The following is a 21697-nucleotide window of genomic DNA, read 5'->3' as shown; positions in this document are numbered from 1 at the left end:
CTTGAAAATATGAAAAGTGCTACTCAGTGATTTGATGTGTTGGATTTGCCCCAAATACTTCATTTTCATGACATAGTTCATTTCTTTGGCACATTTTTTTTTGCTGTTTTACTATAGTTCCTTATTGTCAACAAGACGCATGTTTCAGAATATTTGTATTCTATACAGACTTCCTTCTTTTCACTCCGTCAACTAGGTTAGTATTGTGGAGTAACTACAATGTTGATCCATCCTCAATATAATTTTTTTATTTAACTAGGCAGTTAAGTCAGTTAAGAACAAATTCTTATTTACAATTTCCTACCCTGGCCAAACCCGGACCAATTGTGAGCCGCCCTATGGGACTCCCAATCACGGCTTATTGTGATACCCTGGTTTGAATCCAGGCCGTGTCTCAGTGCTAGAGGAGTCACTACAGATGAAGTGCCTTAGTACCCAAGTGGTGCAGCGGTCTATCACAGCCATTAAACTATGTAACCATTTTAAAATGTCACCATTGGCCTCATGTTGAAATCCCTGAGCGGTTTTCTTCCTCTCCGGCAACATTTTTTTCCGTTTTCAAATCAATTTAAATTGACTATTTTGGTTAAAGGCCTTGGTGACCTAGCAGATGGCCTTGGTGCCCTGGCAGGTTGGACATCCATTGAAGGGCAAATGGCCTTCCCCCTAAAATCCCAAGCCTGCCCACCACCTAAACCCCTTATTGATCCAGAGAACACTGCACAGGTGTGGCCTTTCATAGTTGACACCCTCATGTGATGTACCAGCAGACAGAAACAGTGGGTGTCCACTTTCAGTCACACCTGCATGACAGTGCTGAGGGTAGCAGGCAGCAAGGTAGCAGGCAGCAAGGTATCAAGCAGCAAGGTATCAAGCAGCAGCGCTGAGGGCTGGGAGAAGAACATGTCGAGTGGTCCTCTCCATCTCTCTCTAGCAACAGCTCCTCTACAATGCTAACAACACCAACATCATACAAAATTTAGTGTGAAAATGTTCTCACTTCATATCATACCCTCAATCAATCAGTTTCCTGTCACTACATTAGTCTGTGGAGGACTACTTACAGTTAGGTGGTGGGCCATAGCAAGAGATCTGCTTTAGTTATCAAGATGATCTATCTCTGTCGATGGAGGAGCAGGTGTAGATTTATTTATTCTGAACACATTTCTGTTTGTTGGCAATGACAATTCTTGCAACAATTTTAAATACAATTGCAATACTTATGTTTGCTAGCTGGGACAGGCGAATGCCGCAGAGTACTGAACTGTAAACCAAGCTAAACTTGTGTACTATCCATGGCACTCCCTGCTGATCATGTCTGCCAATCACATTATTCGTATCTAAGGTAGTAGACAGCTGGTGATTACAGCTCGAGAGAGAGAACTCAGTCCGACAAACTGCTACCAGGTAAGACTTTTTTTAAATGTGTAGTCTATTTAGTTATAGAAACATGATACCACCAATGCAAGCTGTAAAATGACTACCAACTTAGAACACAAAAGAACCGTAGTAATGTAGCTAGCAATGTAAATTACAACACTGTTGCTATATAGCAGGAGATGATGTCATTCCAGGTCAAGGAGCATTTAGCTATCAGTTTATTCCAAGTAATAATTTAAGATCACAAATCTAAAAGGATAAGGATTGTAAATATAATCCAGCATTGGCTAGCTTTCAAAAAATTGTCTACAGAGTTCCCTATTCATATGATCAAGACAATTCGTATTGCACGCTGCTGATTGGTTCCAAATTTTTTTTTTTTTACACCTTTAAAAATAGGCAAGTCAGTTAAGAACAAATTCTTATTTACAATGATAGCCTACCCCAGCCAAACCCCAACAACGCTGGGCCAATTGTGTGCCGCCCTATGGGACTCCTAATCACGGCTGGTTGAGACACAGCCTGGAATCGAACCAGGGTCTGTAGTGATGCCTCCAGCACTGAGATGCAGTGCCTTAGACTGCTGCCCCACTCGGGAGCCCAAAGTTTAGAAGTTTAGCAAATTTGCCTGGGCGGCCAAGAATGATCCTTTTTATGAGAAAAAAAAGTGCAAGAATTGAAGGTGCCAACAAATGTATATAGTCATAGTAAGAATGTTTTACTGTCATATACACAAATATCATGATCATCAGCTCCTCTCTTGAAGGGGATACATCAACTTCACTTTTTCAGTCTTCAGCCCACCACCTAAGTACCTTGCAAAAGTATTTGACAAAAAAAAAAGACAATTCAATTTTAATCCCACTTCGTAAAACAAAATGTGAAGAAATCCATGGGTTCTGAATACTTTTGAAAGGCACTGTATAGGCCTCGAGAGGCTCTGATATCAAACTGACAGACTGACTGAAGCACTCACTCAAATCCATCTTGATGAATAAGTTCCCATAGTCAGTGGTCATTTTAGATTTGTGAGAAGGGGTTCAGTCTCTTGACAATACAACCAGACTATATGGGCCAACCTCACTACTCTAGTCCTGAAATTAGAGCGGGAAACCAGAGAACCTAAATATTGACAGTGTAAAGGCAATGCACAAAGGGGTCTTGTCACAGAAACTTCAGAAGTGTCAAAACATCCTCTGGAGTTGCTGCAGTGGGAATAAAAACATCAATATCTACTTGTTTGAAGTTCAAGTTGCCAGGTCGACCATGTCCACATGCTAAGAAATAGCCTATCAGGGTTCCAACATGACTCAGCCCTGTGGCCTAGCTGCTCTGTTGATCATTAGTGACACACCAGTTTAGTGCATTACATTGTAGAACATGAAGTCAATTCACTGGTGGTCAGCAAGTTAACAGCATATTCACTGTATGGATAAATATTTACATAACAGTAGTTAGAAAAAGGGTATCTTTTCACCATAACTCATACACAACACAATGTGCTGAACAGTGATTTAAAGACTCCCAGAGTAGAATACCTCAAAAGTATAGAACAGGGATTATTCGGTTTGATCCTCTGTGGTGATATAACAGATAAAGTCAGGGAGAGTACACAAAAGGGACGTCAACATGCTCCCTGTCCTCTTGGACAAACAGACCTCCGAACCTTAACATCTGGCAGCAGTGTGCAAAAAGCCACAACTCCCAAATCCAGGGTTTTTCTGGACTAAATGTTTATGGTCTTCGTGTTGAAAAATATAATTGGAAACAGTCACTTCAGAATCATCTATGAATAAATCAAAAGGACATATTAATAATTTTGGAATAATTAAAATGACAAACTTCGATCCAAATGAAAAATACTCAAGTTATTTTGAAGGGGCATGAGTAATGCAAATTACAATGCTTACTGGGAATGTAATGGAGTAAGACACCTTAACTGGAGCTTCTGATAACTTGAAAGAAGTTCATTACTTTATACTGCAGAAGAAGCTTGGCCTCCCCTCGCAGATGCCAGTCTCACTGTGGGATTTCAACTCCCTCCGGTGTTCCAAAATGTCCCTCTTAGCTTCTCAAGCTTCCTTCAATGTCTCAGGCTACAAGTTACTCAGAGGCAACCACAGTCTAAAGCACAAACTTCAACTTCAATTCAGACACTTCCTGTGAAAAGTGCATCTACAGTGTTTCCTACTGGCAGCCAGTTCTAAAAGTTCTAGGGAATGTTTATGGGAAATATTTTAGCCCCCTCTGCTGGTTACAAAGATACATTTCAGTGACCACTCAGTGAAACATCACCCAGCCATCCACGCCCTGGGAGAGTCAGGTTTTCCACCATTACGTAGCCCTCTTCATTACCATCCCTGATTCATAACCAACAGACACCCAAAACATGCCAGGCAGGTACAGAGCTGACCACAGGGCTCTCACAGCCTTCAGCCTGTAGTGGTACCCTGCAGCTGGAACTTTAGTCCTCATCAACTACAGGAAATAGATGAGAGAAATTGGCTTCGGGGAATGGCAATACATATACAGAAATTGGCTACCTAGGGAATGGCAATACACACATATATAGATTCAAGTTTTATTAGTCGTATGCATGTGATACGCATGGTATACATCGTCCATGAAACCTTACTTGCAGGTTCCTTCGACAATGCAACAATAAGAAATAATAAAATAAAATAATAAATAAAATAATATGAACATAAAGTCAATGTCTCAGTAGAAAAGAATAAATATTTTAGGAACAGGAAGGAACACTTTATAGTCCAAGATGTACACGTGTATTGAGGGGATGGGGGCAGTGTACAAATTGAGCAGTATAATAAGTCTGGTAGCAGCAGTTGTGATGTGTGTGTGTGTGTGTGTAGCATGAATCTATATACAGTGGGGCAAAAAAGTATTTAGTCAGCCACCAATTGTGCAAGTTCTCCCACTTAAAAAGATGAGGCCTGTAATTTTCATCATAGGTACAATTCAACTATGACAGACAAAATGAGAAAATCAAATCCAGAAAATCACATTGTAGGATTTTTTATGAATTTATTTGCAAATTATGGTGGAAAATAAGTATTTGGTCAATAACAAAAGTTTCTCAATACTTTGTTATATACCCTTTGTTGGCAATGACAGAGGTCAAACGTTTTCTGTAAGTCTTCACAAGGTTTTCACACACGGTTGCTGGTATTTTGGCCCATTCCTCCATACAGGACTCCTCTAGAGCAGTGATGTTTTGGGGCTGTTGCTGGGCAACACGGACTTTCAACTCCCTCCAAAGAGTTTCTATGGGGTTGAGATCTGGAGACTGGCTAGGCCACTCCAGGACCTTGAAATGCTTCTTACGAAGCCACTCCTTCGTTGCCCGGGCGGTGTGTTTGGGATCATTGTCATGCTGAAAGACCCAGCCACGTTTCATCTTCAATGCCCTTGCTGATGGTAGGCTTTGTTACTTTGGTCCCAGCTCTCTGCAGGTCATTCACTAGGTCCCCCCGTGTGGTTCTGGGATTTTTGCTCACCGTTCTTGTGATTATTTTGACCCCATGGGGTGAGATCTTGTGTGTAGCCCCAGATCGAGGGAGATTGTCAGTGGTCTTGTATGTCTTCCAATTTCCTAATAATATCTCCCACAGTTGATTTCTTCAAACCAAGCTGCTTACCTATTCCAGATTCAGTCTTTCCAGCCTGGTGCAGGTCTACAATTTTGTTTCTGGTGTCCTTTGACAGCTCTTTGGTGTTGGCCATAGTGGCGTTTTGAGTGTGACTGATGTTGTGGACAGGTGTCTTTTATACTAATAACAAGTTCAAACAGGTGCCATTAATACAGGTAACGAGTGGGGGACAGGTCTGTGAGAGCCAGAAATCTTGCTTGTTTGTAGGTGACCAAATACTTATTTTCCACCATAATTTGCAAATAAATTCATAAAAAATCCTACAATGTGATTTTCTGGATGTATTTTCTAATTTTGTCTGTCATAGTTGAAGTGTACCTATGATGAAAACTACAGGCCTCATCTTTTTAAGTGGGAGAACTTGCACAATTGGTGGCTGACTAAATACTTTTTTGCCCCACTGTATGTGCACAGACCCTTGAGAAATGTAGTTCAAAATGTAAACTCACCCATCTACACACACACACACACACACACACAATACCTCATAAAAATGAAGTGAAAATATGCACATTTATTGAAAATGAAATACAGCAATGACTCATGTACATAAGTATTCACACTCCTGAGTGTGAATGTTAGAATCCCCTCTGGCAGTGATTACAGCTATGAGTCTTTCTAGGTAAGACTAAGCCTTGCATGCTTGGATTGTACAATATTTCCACATAATTATTTTTAGAACCATTCAAGCTCTGTCAAGTTGGTTGTTGACTACTGCTAGATAAACATATATGGTAATAGTTGAAAATGGTTACGCTGATTGAAGTCAAAACTGTAACTAGGCCATTCAGGAACATTCACTGCGGTCTTGGAAAGACACTCCAGTGTATATTTGGTTATTGTCCTGCTGAAAGGTGAATTCCTTTCCTAGTATCTGGTATAATGCAGAATTAAGTAAGCTTTCGCCTGTGCTCAGCTTTGTTCCATTTCTTTTTAAATTTAAAAAAAAAACTCCCTAGTCCTTGCCGATGACACGCCTACCCATAACATGATGCAACCACCACTAGGCTTGAAAATAAGAAGGGTGGTACTCAGCATTGTTGCGTTTGCCCCAAACATAACACCTTGCACTCTGGACATAAAGTAAATTTTTCTGCTAAATGTTTGAGTTTTACTTTAGTGCCTTATTTTCCCTCTGTCAATTAGGTTAGTATGGCATAGTAACTACAATGTTGTAGTTTTCTCCTATCACAGTCATTAAACTAACTGTTTTAAAGTCCCCATTGGCCTCATGGTGAAATCCCTGACCGGTGTCGTTCCTCTACAGCAACTGAACTTTGAAGGACACCTGTATCGTTGTAGTGACTGGGTGTATTGCTACACCATCCAAAGTGTAATTAATAACTTCACCATGCTCAATAAGATATTCAATGTCTGTTTTTAACCATCTCCCAATAGGTGCTCTTTTTTGTGAGGCATTGGAAAACCTCCCTGGTCTTTGTGGTTGAATCTGTTTGAAATTCACTGCTCGACTGAGGGACATTACAGATCATTGTATTTGTGGGGTACAAAAATGAGGTAGTCATTCAGACATTATATAATATTGCACAAAGATTGAGTCCATGAAACTTGTTAAGCACATTTTGTCCCCTGAAATGATTTAGGTGTGCCATACCAAAGGAGTTGAATACTTGACTCAAGACATTTCAGATTTCCATTTATGATGCGGTATTGTGTTTAGGTCAGTGACAAAATCTTAATTAAGTCAGGTTGTAACAACAAAATATGGAAAAAGTCAAGGGGTGAGAATAATTTCAGAAGGCACCTTGTGTACTGATCATTGAACATCATGAGAAACATTGCAACATTGTGGTCTCTGAACAGGAAGTGTAAGACTTCGTCATCTTGATTTCCAGCAAAGATAAGAACCTAAGTACTCATCTTCAGTTACAGGGAAAAAAACATTGTTTAATTTCCTTAATTCTTTGTTTGAAAATCTTCCTTACAGTTTGTGTGCTGATATGCCATAGTAACATAGCCAATCACAGTTCTTATAGTAACACTACCCACTGGGCACAGACAGTACAATGTCTAGTTTTGATTTACATTTGGTTGAGTTGAATGCTATTTGAAACCAACAAGAAATGTCACCATGTCATTGGATTTAGGTTAAAAGTTTGGTGAAAGAGACAAAATTCCCCTGAGGTTGAAGACTTAAAAAATCCAATCAGTTTTCCACATCATCACATTGAATACTTTGGTTGAAATGTGGAAACATTGATTCAACCAGTTTCTGACCAATGGGTGGCAACTATGAAACCTCAGCCTTCCCCAATGTGACTTGTTAAGCAAATATTTTCTCCTGAACTTATTTAGGCTTGCCATAACAAAGGCATTGAATAGTTATTGACTCAAGACATTTCAGCTTTTCATTTTTGTATTAATTTGTATTAATAATAAATCCACTGACATTATGGGGGTATTGTCTCTAGGCCAGTGACACAGATCTTGACTGATAAGCAGAGACAGACACAGAAAGACAGGAGTAAATCAACAGGCTGAAAAGTATATAGATAGATTGCTGGTCGGTCTCCTCTCTAACATAGACAGTACGATTGACAAATGGATGGATGAGTGGAGAGAGGCGTAGGCTGTCTAGTGTAACTCACGTGGCTTCTGGCCCCATACGTGTAGGTGTAGCTTCCCAGAGGAGTAGTAGATGAAGCCCAGGACCAGCATGGGGCACAGGACGAACAGCAGCTTGTGTGACGACTTCATTGTGGTTCTGTCATTCACATGGCACCACCACCTACAAGGATACAGGAAATGCAGAGAAGTGAAAGTACAAGAGAAATGAGGAGTCAGTAATGTGTGCAAATAGGCTGTCTGGCTGTAAGAAATGGCTTAGGCTGTTAAACCTTTCCCAATCTACTCTCTTTAAATGACAACTGATCGAAGACTAGCTTACCCAATGAAGTGATTACACAATAAGGTGGCTCACCAAACCAAGTTATTAGTTCCAGCTTTCCATTACTCAGTGCTCATGAAGGGAGGGAGAAGATGAGAAGCCAGTGTGTTGTAGAAGGTGGCACACACTGCCTGTCAGCTGCTTAACTGCAATTGTTGAAATTAGTCAACAAAACGTTTCCTGCTGAGCAAACATCCAACTAGGCTGAGCCACAGACGTGTTTATATTTTATAAACTCTCCATAACTGAGGTAATATGATCCAACTGGCCTCCCCAACCATTGGTTCCCACTAGAGGTCGACCGATTAATCGGCATGGCCGATTTCAGGTTTTCATAATCAGTAAAAGGCCTTTTTGGACGCCGATTACATTGCAATCCATGAGGAAACTGCGTGGCAAACTGACCGCCTGTTACACTGGGTGCAGCGTCAAAAGAACCTTATAGCTGCAATGAGCCAGGGTAAGTTGCTAGCTAGCATTAAACTTACCTTATAAAAAACAAACTACACATGGTTGATATTACTAGGTTAACTAGCTTGTCCTGCATTGCATATAATCAATGCGGTGCCTGTTAATTTATCATCGAATCACAGCCTACATCAACTTTGCCAAACGGGTGATGATTTAACAAAAGCACATTTGCGAAAAAAGCACATTCATTGCAGAAATATACCTAATCATAAACATAAATGCCTTTCTTAAAATCAATACACAGAAGTATATATTTTTTTTTAAACCTGCATATTTAGTTAAAATAAATGCATGTTAGCTGGCAATATTAACCAGGGAAATGATGTTACTTCTCTTCCATTCAGTGCAAGCAGAGTCAGGGTATATGCAAAAGTTTGGGGCGCCAGGCTCGCTGCCAACTGTGTTTCTTCCTAAAAAAAGACAGTAATTAATTTGCCAGAATTTAACATAATTATGACATAACATAGGTTGTGCAATGTAACAGCAATATTTAGACTTAGGGTTGGTTCCGTATTTCACTGAAAGAAAAGTAATTTTTTTTCTCTAAATGATAGTTTTCCTGATTTGACCATATTAATGACCAAAGGCTCAAATCTGTGTGTTTATTATAATTAAGTCTACGATTTGATAGAGCAGTCTGACTGAGCGGTGGTAGGCAGCAGCAGCAGGCTCATAAGCATTCATTCAAACAGCACTTTACTGCGTTTGCGAGCAGCTCTTAGCAAATGCTTGAAGCACAGCGCTGTTTATGACTTCAAGCCCATCAACTCCCGAGATTAGGCTGGCAATACTAAAGTGCCTATAAATACTATATTGAGACCGTGTCTGTGCCTTGACCTGGGTTGGGCAAAACTAAACATGGCGGTGTTTGCCTAAGCAATCTCACTAGGATAAAGACCTCCTCCATTCCTGTCATTATTGAAAGAGATTGTGATACATCTCAAAATAGGGTTACATAATGTTAAATCCCCTTACTTCAAAGGCAGTGAAAGTCAATGAACTAATCACTGATCATAATCTTGATGTGATTGGCCTGACTGAAACATGGTTTAAGCCTGATGAATCTACTGTGTTAAATGAGGCCTCGCCTCCTGGTTACACTAGTGACCATATCCGCCGTGCATCCCGCAAAGGCGGAGGTGTTGCTAACATTTACGATAGCAAATGTCAACTTACAAAAAAAGAAGTTTGTCTTTTGAGCTTCTAGTCATGAAATCTATGCAGCCTCCTCAATCACCTTTTATAGCTACTGTTTACAGGCCTCCTGGGCCATATACAGCGTTCCTCATAGAGTTCCCTGAATTCCTATCGGACCTTGTAGTCATAGCAGATAATATTCTAATTTTTGGTGACTTTAATATTCACATGGAAAAGTCCATAGACTCACTCCAAAAGGCTTTCGGAGCCATCATCGACTCACTGGGTTTTGTCCAACATGTCTCTGGACCTACTCACCGTCACAGTCATACTCTGGACCTAGTTTTGTCCCATGGAATAAATGTTGTGGATCTTAATGTTTTTCCTCATAATCCTGGACTATCGGACCACCATTTTATTACGTTTGCAATTGCAACAAATAATCTGCTCAGACCCCAACCAATGAGCATCAAAAGTCGTGCTATAAATTCACAGACAAAGATTCCTGAATGCCCTTCCAGACTCCCTCTGCCTACCCAAGGACGTCAGAGGACAAAAATCAGTTAACCACCTAACTGAGAAAACTCAATTTAACCTTGCGCAATACCCTAGATGCAGTTGCACCCCTAAAAACATCTCATAAGAAACTAGCTCCCTGGTATACAGAAAATACCCGAGCTCTGAAGCAAGCTTCCAGAAAATTGGAACGGAAATGGTGCCACACCAAACTGGAAGTCTTCCGACTAGCTTGGAAAGACAGTGCCGTGCAGTATCGAAGAGCCCTTACTACTGCTCGATCATCCTATTTTTCCAACTTAATTGAGGAAAATAAGCACAATCCTAAATGTATTTTTGATACTGTCGCAAAGCTAGCTAAAAAGCAGCATTCCCCAAGTGAGGATGGCTTTCACTTCATCAGTAATAAATTCATGAACTTCTTTGAGGAAAAGATCATGATTATTAGAAAGCAAATTACAGACTCCTCTTTAAATCTGCGTATTCCTTCAAAGCTCAGTTGTCCTGAGTCTGTACAACTCTGCCCGGACCTAGGATCAAGAGAGACACTCAAGTGTTTTAGTACTATATCTCTTGACACAATGATGAAAATAATCATGGCCTCTAAACCTTCAAGCTGCATACTGGACCCTATTCCAACTGAACTACTGAAAGAGCTGCTTCCTGTGCTTGGCCCTCCTATGTTGAACATAATAAACTGCTCTCTATCCACCGGATGTGTACCAAACTCACTAAAAGTGGAAGTAATAAAGCCTCTCTTGAAAAAGCCAAACCTTGAACCAGAAAATATTTTTAAAACGAATCAGCCTATATCGAATCTTCCATTCCTCTCAAATTTTAGAAAAGGCTGTTCCTGAAGACAAACAATGTATACGAAATGCTTCAGTCTGGTTTTAGACCCCATCATAGCACGGAGACTGCACTTGTGAAGGTGGTAAATGACCTTTTAATGGCATCTGTCCTCGTGCTCCTAGACCTTAGTGCTGCTTTTGATACCGTCGATCACCACATTCTTTTGGAGAGATTGGAAACCCAAATTGGTCTACACGGACAGGTTCTGGCCTGGTTAAGATCTTATCTGTCGGAAAGATATCAGTTTGTCTCTGAATGGCTTGTCCTCTGACAAATCAACTGTAAATTTCGGTGTTCCTCAAGGTTCCGTTTTAGGACCAATATTGTTTTCACTATATATTTTACCTCTTGGGGATGTCATGCAAAAACATGTTAACTTTCACTGCTATGCGGATGACACACAGCTGTACATTTCAATGAAACATGGTGAAGCCCCAAAATTGCCCTCTCTAGAAGCCTGTGTTTCAGACATAAGGAAGTGGATGGCTGTAAACGTTCTACTTTTAAACTCGGACAAAACAGAGATGCTTGTTCTAGGTCCCAAGAAAGAGATCTTCTGTTGAATCTGACAATTAATCTTAATGGTTGTACAGTCGTCTCAAATAAAACTGAAGGACCTCGGCCTTACTCTGGACCCTAAGCTCTCTTGACGAACATATCAAGACTGTTTCAAGGACAGCTTTTTTCCATTTACTTAACATTGCAAAAATCAGAAACTTTGTCCAAAAATGATGCAGAAAAATGTATCCATGCTTTCGTTACTTCTAGGTTAGACTACTGCAATGCTCTACTTTCCGGCTACCCGGATAAAGCACTAAAACTTCAGTTAGTGCTAAATATGGCTGCTAGAATTCTGACTAGAACCAAAAAATTTGATCATATTACTCCAGTGCTAGCCTCCCTACACTGGCTTCCTGTCAAGGCAAGGGCTGATTTCAAGGTTTTACTGCTAACCTACAAAGCATTACATGGGCTTGCCCCCACCCATCTCTCTGATTTGGTCCTGCCGTACATACCTACACGTACGCTACGGTCACAAGACGCAGGCCTCCTAATTGTCCCTAGAATTGCTAAGCAAACAGCTGGAGGCAGGGCTTTCTCCTATATAGCTCCATTTTTATGGAATGGTCTGCCTACCCATGTGAGAGACGCAAACTCGGTCTCAACCTTTAAGTCTTTACTGAAGACTCATCTCTTCAGTGGGTCATATGATTGAGTGTAGTCTGGCCCAGGAGTGTGAAGGTGAATGGAAAGGCACTGGAGCAACGAACCGCCCTTGCTGTCTCTTCCTGGCCGGTTCCCCTCTTTCCACTGGGATTCTCTGGCTCTAACCCTACTACAGGGGCTGAGTCACTGGCATACTGGTGCTCTTTCATGCCGTCCCTAGGAGGGGTGCGTCACTTGAGTGGGTTGAGTCACTGATGTGATCTTCCTGTCTGGGTTGGCGCCCCCCCTTGGGTTGTGCCGTGGCTGAGATCTTTGTGGGCTATACTCGGCCTTGTCTCAGGAAGCTCTGAAGATATCCCTCTAGTGGTGTGGGGGCTGTGCTTTGGCAAAGTGGGTGGGATTATATCCTTCCTGTTTGGCCCTGTCCGAGGGTATCATCGGATGGGGCCACAGTGTCTCCTGACCCCTCCTGTCTCAGCCTCCAGTATTTATGCTGCAGTAGTTTGTGTCGGGGGGCTAGGGTCAGTTTATTATATCTGGAGTACTTCTCCTGTCTTATCCGGTGTCCTGTGTGAATTTAGGTATGCTCTCTCTAATTCTCTTTCTTTCTCTCTCTCTCTCTCTGAGGACCTGAGCCCTAGGACCATGCCTCAGAACTACCTGGCATGATGACTCCTTGCTGTCCCCAGTCCACCAGGCCGTGCTGCTGCTCCAGTTTCAACTGTTCTGCCTGCGGCTATGGAATCCTGACCTGTTCACCGGATGTGCTACCTGTCCCAGACCTATTATTTGACCATGCTGGTCATTTATGAACATTTGAACATCTTGGCCATGTTCTGTTATAATCTTCACCCGGCACAGCCAGAAGAGGACTGGCCACCCCTCATAGCCTGATTCCTCTCTAGGTTTCTTCCTAGGTTTTGGCCTTTCTAGGGAGTTTTTCCTAGCCAACGTGCTTCAACACCTGCATTGCTTGCTGTTTGGAGTTTTAGGCTGGGTTTCCGTACAGCACTTTTGAGATATCAGCTGATATCAGCTATATAAATACATTTGATGATTAACGACAACCCAAAAGCTCTTACCTTGGAATATTGAAGTCTCATGTAAAAAGGAACCCCCAGCTTTCATATGTTCTCATGTTCCGAGCAAGGAACTTAAACGTTAGCTTTTTTACATGGCACATATTGCACTTTCACCAACACTGTTTTTGCATTATTTAAACAAAATTGAACATGTTTCATTATTTATTTGAGACTAAATAGATTATGTATTAAGTTAAAATGAAAGGGTTCCTTGTTCATTCAGTATTGTTGTAATTGGCATCATCACACACACACACACTTTTTAAAAGATTGGCCGATTAATATCGGTATCGCCTTTTTTGGTCCTCCAATAAATCAGTATTGAAAACTCATAAACGGTTGAGATCTCGTTCCCACATTGTTTACACCTTGACAAAGGAAGAGGCACTATGCCCACTCACTCGTGCCCTGAGATCTGAATGCAGCACTGATGAGTGAAGAGATGGTGGTCATATCTGGGATATGAACCCATCTCTTAATCGCATTCATTTAGCTCTTCTGTGCAGTTTACAAATCACCCCGGCCCGGATGTCTACCGTAAAAAAAAAAAAATGTAACCCAACACCAAAAGCAATTTTGTCACACCATTAAATCCCAAACATCTTCATTGACTATTATTGTGCACAGAATAGTGTCACGATACCAGAATTTTAACTTCGATACCGGTACCTGGCCTAGTATCACGATTCCACAAACAAAGAAATAATGCATATTAGGTCAAGTCACAGAATGGCACTTGATCCAGACAGAAACTCAGCAACTGCTCTGGGACCGGTTCTAACGATTAATCTCGGGAGTCCGAGCTCAATGGTTCTAACGAAATTAGCCAATAGATGCTTTTCGGAAACCAGGCCCTGTTCAATCATTGGCAATCTTTTGAGCTCAATACCATTACTTTTAACAGACTTTGTCTATTATTTAGAGACAGCCATATATGCATTAATCAATTATACGATCAATTTGACTTTGGTTAAAAACAAAGTATAACTTTCAACTTAATTCACTACCCTAGTACTTTGTAAAGCAAAACAATGCAAAATATACTCATTTCATAAAAGGTAATAATTTATTTGATTGGTAAACTGGGTAAATCAAGACGTAGTCTAGGTCTATTCACAGTGCATGCATTGTGTTGAGCTTGTTTTAGGACTTATTTTGTAAAGTGTTCTAGCCTGTATGGACACTGTTTTGCAAACTGTAATGAACAGTTTCAACATGCCGTGTTGCGTTATTCAAGTGGGTTAACTTATGTGCAGCATGAGTGGGGGCGCTAACAATGCAGCCCAGACAGCTCTAGCAATGAATGAATAGGTGGCACGGGCACTCTGCTCTTCATTCTATAAAGGGGCTGCACTGATTGATAGTCTTGATCCTCTCAGTCACGTGAGACACACTTGACAGTAGTACTGAGCGTAAAAAATTCTAATGCCGAAAATATTATTATATTTTTTTATGTACTTAAGTTTCAGTATACCGTGCAATACTAGCACAGACCCCGTGGAGACACATTATGCCTTGGATTTGTGGGATGTGACATGTAAAACTGAACCTCAAATCAAATTCCATTTCAGTGTCTTTTTTCTCTTTCCGAACAGCTGGGGGCATGTGCTAACGATGGTTTTAAAAGCCCGGTGGAGCGAGGCAACTGTGCACAGAGCTGAATTACATTACCTCTTCACAGCAACCACTAGAACAGAGACGGTGCAGCATAAAATGTAAAGAGCAACAGATATTCTCCAGGGCTTAAAAGAAAAGGCATACTGTATCCTGATTCTATAGGTATGACTAGAAGATTCTATCGGAGAGGACTATTCATAGCAGGATTAGGCTTCTCATGTAGCACGCCATTTCATAAAAAAACAAGCAATAACACAACTTGGTCTCTCGGTCTTGCTCATAGCATATGTTCAATTAACGGTGTAAACTGACTCAGACAACGCTTTGGGTTGATTCTCACAGAAACAGTCGAGTCAAAACAGAACATTCCATCCAGTGGGCACATCAGCGTTCTCTAATCAAAGTTACTCAACACAATCACACTCAAACTCCAGAAAACCACCAGATATGATTGCTGCCACGCACAACTGATTGACACCTATGAAGAAGCTGGTCATCCCACAGTGTGTAGTCTTGGCCTAGACTTTAGTCCTGAAATGAGGACTGTGAACCAGTCTGTAAAAGGAAAGACTGAGGCCTAGGCTAGAAATTAAGCATAAAACATGTGCACGTCATTTAGAGCTAAATATACAGTCGCTAGTGAAAGTCTACACAACCCTCCTTGGAAACTTACCACCTCTTGGAAAGTCATTCTGGTGTGTCTTTGGCATGCGAGTAAATGTCCTGCTGAAAACCGAAGCCTAGTTTTATTTTTCTGAAGACTATGGCAGGGTTAGGTGGTATGAAGATTTTCATACGTCATACTGTTTATGTACCATACGCAGTATTACTGGAAGTGCACACAACACACCGGTGTGATAATATATTAGAATAAAAAGCTCCACAAAACATTAATTATGGTCTTTTAAATTATTTTAAATCTTAATAATAAACAGGGCTAAAAAACAATGATTGCTTAATGCAGGGTTTGTCAACTAGGTTTGGTCTTGGGATAAATTTTTATTGAGCTAATAGTCGACGGGCCAGAACATAAATTAGTATATAATATTAGCACAATTAATTGGCCGAAACTACAAATTGAACATGTTTACCACATTCGATTAGTAGGCTACATAATAAATTCAGTGACAATAACATAATTTCGATCTGATTACACTCATATTCAAATATTATTTAGTCTATTTCTGTGGGTTGATTGGTTGGGGAAAACATGTCTACGTAGCCTACACCTTTTTTACGGCAACATTTGATCAGAATAATTTGCTTGATAGCAAGAAAAAATGTCGCTCTCAAAAAGTATCAAAAGAAAAAAGGTGGATAGTGAAAATCGAAGTTCCAAGGAACGACGTACAGAGAGATATGCATCAATCTTACCATCTTTTCCCAATACCAAACCAGTGTGTCTTATTTTCAATGAAAATGTTGCTGTTTACAAAGTCTTTTTGACTCTAAGCATGGAACTTACAATTTGGCATGTGTCCTGAGATTCTCAAAAGGTTCTACAGCTGCAACAGCGAGAGCATCCTGACCAGTTGCATCACTGCCTGGTACGGCAATTGCTCAGCCTCCGACCGCAAGGCACTTCAGAAGGTAGTGCGTACGGCCCAGTACAACACTGGGGCAAAGCTGCCTGGCATCTAGGACCTCTACACCAGGCGGTGTCAGAGGAAGGCCCTGAAAATTGTCAAAGACCCCAGCCATAGACTTCTCTCTACTACTGCATGGCAAGTGGTACCAGAGTGCCAAGTCTAGGACAAAAAGGCTTCTCAACAGTTTTTACCCCCAAGCCATAAGACTCCTGAACAGGTAACCGAATGGTTACCCGGACTATCTGCATTGTGTCGCACCACCCGCCAACCCCTCTTTTTACACTTCTGCTACTCTCTGTTCATCATATATATATATATATATATATATATATATATATAGCATAGTCACTTTAACAATACCTACATGTACATACTACCTCAATAAGCCTGACTAACAGGTGTCTGTATATAGCCTTGCTACTCTTTTTCAAATGGCCTTTTTACTGTTGTTTTATTGCTTTACTTTCCGACACACACACACACCTTTTTTTACCGCACCATTGGTTAGAGCCTGTAAGTAAGCATTTCACTGTACCATTGGTTAGAGCCTGTAAGTAAGCATTTCACCGTACCATTGGTTAGAGCCTGTAAGTAAGCATTTCACCGTAAGGTCTACTACACCGGTTGTATTCGACGCACGTGACAAATAAACTTTGATTTGATTCAAAGTGGCCTTCCAGCCCCAGACAGAGGCCTGACACAGAAACATTGAAGCATTACCTGCAAGCTACACAAACAGCTTTTTGGCCTGACATATTCTGTCACTTAAAATGGGTTACATCTGCAGTGACATGGAAGAGGGAAAACAGCCGTGGACATGGTGGAAAAACGTGAGGCCTTCACTAGGAAGCTTGAGTTGGACTTTATCTGGAAAGCTACTTGCACTTCAGCACATCCGGGACGTGCTCAGGAGTGCCGAATCCTTGTGTGCGTTGTGGGTGGCATGCTCAGAGGAATACAGCACAATAAAGAAACTTGTATTTTGTGTGTTTGGATCGACTTACACCTGCAAGTACTCATTTCCCTCTATGAACCCAATATAGACTCACGACAGGAACCGGCTTTCACATAAGTCAATCGAGGACTGCCTGCGCATCAAAATCACACCCATCTCACACGACAACTTTTCCCATTGAGTAAGTCACTTAGTGGCCTATATTTAGTAAATACTAACATTATTGTGAATGGTTATCCAGGGATATTTAGGTGTCAAGCTGACAGTAATTTCTGTTTGTTCTGTCGTTAATTAGCAGGCTATCCCGAGCAACACAGCGCTTTTTTCTTTTAATGATTGTTTTATGTAGGATGCTACATTTTTGTTGAGTTGCAATTGTAAATGGGCCTAAAAAATGTTTTTTAAATGTATTGTGAAAGATGCTGTTGAGCCTCACAACTTAACTGGCTGAGGTAGGCTATTTTATATAGACCTAGGCTCGGAAGAAATAGACTCCAATTAAACCCCCTTGTTTAGTAAAGTCAAATTAAAATGAAGATTATTGAAATTAATTACTCGACTGGTATAGGTTTTTTCCCCCATCTGTTGCTATATTAACTATAACTTAGCTATATTTTCAGTACAAGACACTGTTCACCTATTGATTGCGCTGCGGTTGAAGCATTACGTTTCAGCACCACAAAATGGTCACACAGACACACATTTGAAGTCGGAGGTTTACACACTTAGGTTGGAGTCATTAAAACTCATTTTTCAACCACTCCAAAAATGTATTGTTAACAAACTACAGTTTAGGCGAGTCGGTTAGGACATCTACTTTGTGCATGACACAAGTCATTTTCCTAAAATTGTTTACAGACAGATTGTTTCACTTATAATTCACTGTATCAATTCCAGTGGGTAAGAAGTTTACATGCACTAAGTTGACTGTGCCTTTAAACAGCTTGGAAAATTCCAAGTAAATGATATCAAGGCTTTAGAAGCTTCCGATAGGCTAATTGACATAATTTGAGTCAATTGTAGGTGTACCTGTGGATGCATTTCAAGGCCTACCTTCAAACTCAGTGCCTCTTTGCTTGATATCATGGGAAAAAGCTAAAGAAATCAGCCAAGACCTCAGAAAAGAATTATAGACCTCCACAAGTCTGGTTCATCCCTGGGAGCAATTTCCAAACGCCTGAAGGTACCACATTCGTCTGTACAAACAATAGTACGCAAGTATAAAAACCATGGGACCCAACAGCCGTCATACCGCTCAGGAAGGAGACGCGTTCTGTCTTCTAGAGATGAACGTACTTTGGTGCGAAAAGTACAAATCAATCCTAGAACAGCAAAGGACCTTGAAGATGCTGGAGGAAACAGGTACAAAAGTATCTATATCCACAGTAAAACCAGTCCTTTATCGGCATAACCTGAAAGGCCGCTCAGCAAAAAAGAAGCCACTGCTCCAAAACCACCATAAAAAAGCCAGACTACGGTTTGCAACTGCACATGGGGACAAAGATCGTACTTTTTGGAGAAATGTCCTCTGGTCTGATGAAACAAAAATGAAACTGTTTGGCCATGATGACCATCGTTATGTTTGGAGAAAAACGGGGGAGGCTTGAGAACACCATCCCAACCGTGAAGCACAGGGGTGGCAACATCATGTTGTGGGGGTGCTTTGCTGCAGGAGGGACTGGTGCATTTCACAAAATAGATGGCATCATGAGGTAGGAAAATTGTGGATATATTGAAGCAACATCTCAAGACACCTGTCAGGAAGTTAAAGCTTGGTCGCAAGTGGGTCTTCCAAATGGACAATGACCCCAACCATACTGCCGAAGTTCTGGAAAAATGGCTTAAGGACAACAAAGTCAAGGTATTAGAGTGGCCATCACAAGGCACTGACCTCAATCCAATAGAAAATTTGTGGGAAGAACTGAATATGCGTGTGTGAGCAAGGAGGCCGACAAACTTAACTCAGTTACACCAGCTCTGTCAGGAGGAATGGGCCAAAATTCACCCAAATTCAACAAACTTATTGTGGGAAGCTTGTGGAAATTTAAAGGAAATGCTACCAAAAACCAATTGAGTGCATGTAAACTTCTGACCCACTGGGAATGTGATGAAAAAAATTGAAGCTGAAATAAATCTCTCCCCACTATTATGACATTTCAAATAGTCTGTTAACAAGAAATCTGTGGAGTGGTTGGAAAAAAAAGAGTTTTAATGACAACCTAAGTGTACGTAAATGTCCGACTTCAACTGTATATATTTATCTTCATAATTAATTTGGGGGGGCCAAATAATATTGCAGGCAGGCCAGATTTGGCCCAGAAGCCAGTTGGTGAACCCTGGCCTAATGAATAGATAATCGAACAAAAATCAAACTTAATAGATCAGATGCATGTACGCATAAATACTTGCCACAATGACACAATTAGCTAGCTACCCACCTCCTTTCTGTTAGCATGTCCCCACCATCATGCTTTTGGGATACGTCTTTTCAGATACCATATTCTTAAGTTGTGGACACTACATCACCACAATCCCTTGCTTGTTGTTGGTCTCTCTCATTTTTGTAAGTCACCTTGATTTTTGCACCTGTGTGTTTTATCAGTTTCTTTATGGAAATATTTGGCAGTAGTTAAAGCAATACGGATCTTGATCCAGAAGGGGATTGAATGTCTGTAGTCTGAGTAGCAGTCTTTTTAGCTAACATTCCACTCCTTGGCACACCATCTCATTGCCAGAGACAATGAGTTGCTCATTGGTTGTTGAAAATAACATTTTCCATGACTATATGTGGAGCCTCATAATTTGAATAACAAAATAAAAAACATTTAGCTGTTTGCTAGGCTAGTTGTATTCTGATGCTTAAAATCTAAGCAAATAGGTTTTGTGGTTGAAATTGCAGTATGTATTTAGTTTGAAAATCTAGATGTGAGCTAGCAACTTTTGACAAACTGGTTTCATCTGGACAATCAAAATGGTTGCTTAGCAATCGGATACCAAGGTGTTCTGTGGAGAGAAAAAAAGTGACAGAGTCCCAGTACTTGGATAAATCATTGTGATTGGAGGATATCTGTGAGGGTTATCAAATCAGGATCAACTCCTCTCTTCACCTTCAGCTCATTAATGATTTTCTTCTAACTTTTTACCTGGGCTTTTGATCATGACAAACTCCAGTCCCTGCCGGTGACAAACATACCCATTTCATGATGCTGCCACCACAATACTTTAAAATACATCTGGAATCAAGAACATTAAACTTACTCCACATTAATGGCCAGTATGACAAAGAGAAAAAGGAAGCCTGTGCTAAAAGAATCCCCTCCAAATCATCTCTTCTGTTTGCAACAAGGCCGTTAAGTAATCTTGCAAGACACCAAAGAAATTAACTTTTTGGCCAAAATTGAAAACTACAGGTTTGGGTCAAATCCAATACAAAGTTTAAAAAAACAACTGTATTTTCAAGCTTTGTGGTGGCAGCATTCTCTTATGGGCGAGGCTAGTGTAGAATGTGTGTAGAAATAAGATTAGAATAACTCTTCACAGCAACCACTAGAACAGAGACGGTGCAGCATAAAATGTAAAGAGCAACAGATATTCTCCAGGGCTTAAAAGAAAAAGGCATACTGTATCCGGATTCTATAGGTATGACTAGAAGATTGTATCGGAGAGGACTATTCATAGCAGCACCTAATCATTAAAAAAACAACTAATAACTCAACTGTCTCTCGGTCTTGCTCATAGCATATGTTCAATAAACGGTGTAAACTGACTCAGACACTGCTTTGGGTTGTTTCTCACAGAAACAGTCAAGTCAAAACAGAACATTCCAGCCAGTGTGCACATCAGCGTTCTCTAATCAAGGTTACTCAACACAAACACTTTTGACAGAGAGTCATGCGGAGACCACGGTCTCTTTTACAGATGAGCCCTGTAATAAAAATACACAAAAAGCAAAACCGATTAAAAACAAAAATCATAAAAATAAACATTTTTCAGAAAAAAAAGGTACTTAATTAATCAGCCGTCTGAATTGCCCTAGAGGCACCAAGGTCCACAAATCTAAAAGCTGATTTACCTAAGGAATTTCCAGTTAGCCATCCCTGAGACAGGGTATGGTAACTCGCATGTACAGTACCAGTCACACATTTGGACACACCTACTCATTCAAGGGGTTTGATTGATTTTTACTATTTTCTACATAACTAACACATAGAGAATCATGTAGGAACCAAAATATATTTTAGATTCTTTAAAGTAGCCACCCTGCCTTGATGACAGCATTGCGCACTCTTAGCATTCTCTCAACCAGCTTCATGAGGTAGTCACCTGGAATGCATTTCAATTAACAGGTGTGCCTT

At 40.7% G+C, this 21697-nt stretch overlaps 1 protein-coding gene across 4 annotated transcripts in view; it reads right to left on the bottom strand.

The window, feature by feature from the left end:
- st3gal3b (ST3 beta-galactoside alpha-2,3-sialyltransferase 3b) overlaps window positions 1-21697 on the bottom strand; it is a 79905-nt gene that overhangs the window by 51696 nt on the left and 6512 nt on the right. For 2 of the 4 annotated variants that reach the window (XM_042308280.1, XM_024391920.2), the window contains exons 2-3: window positions 7990-8102; window positions 7658-7797 (exon numbers count right to left, since the gene is read on the bottom strand). In XM_042308280.1, the coding sequence (XP_042164214.1) occupies window positions 7658-7766 (109 nt within the window). In that variant the 5' untranslated portion in view covers window positions 7767-7797; window positions 7990-8102. The remainder of the gene's footprint in view (window positions 1-7657; window positions 7798-7989; window positions 8103-21697) is intronic. The other 2 variants (XM_024391917.2, XM_024391919.2) reach the window with 1 other exon arrangement.

This window comes from Oncorhynchus tshawytscha, linkage group LG28 (genome assembly GCF_018296145.1).
Source record: "Oncorhynchus tshawytscha isolate Ot180627B linkage group LG28, Otsh_v2.0, whole genome shotgun sequence".
In the NCBI taxonomy this organism is placed as follows: domain Eukaryota; kingdom Metazoa; phylum Chordata; class Actinopteri; order Salmoniformes; family Salmonidae; genus Oncorhynchus; species Oncorhynchus tshawytscha.
This window is presented reverse-complemented; position numbering and strand designations above follow the sequence as displayed.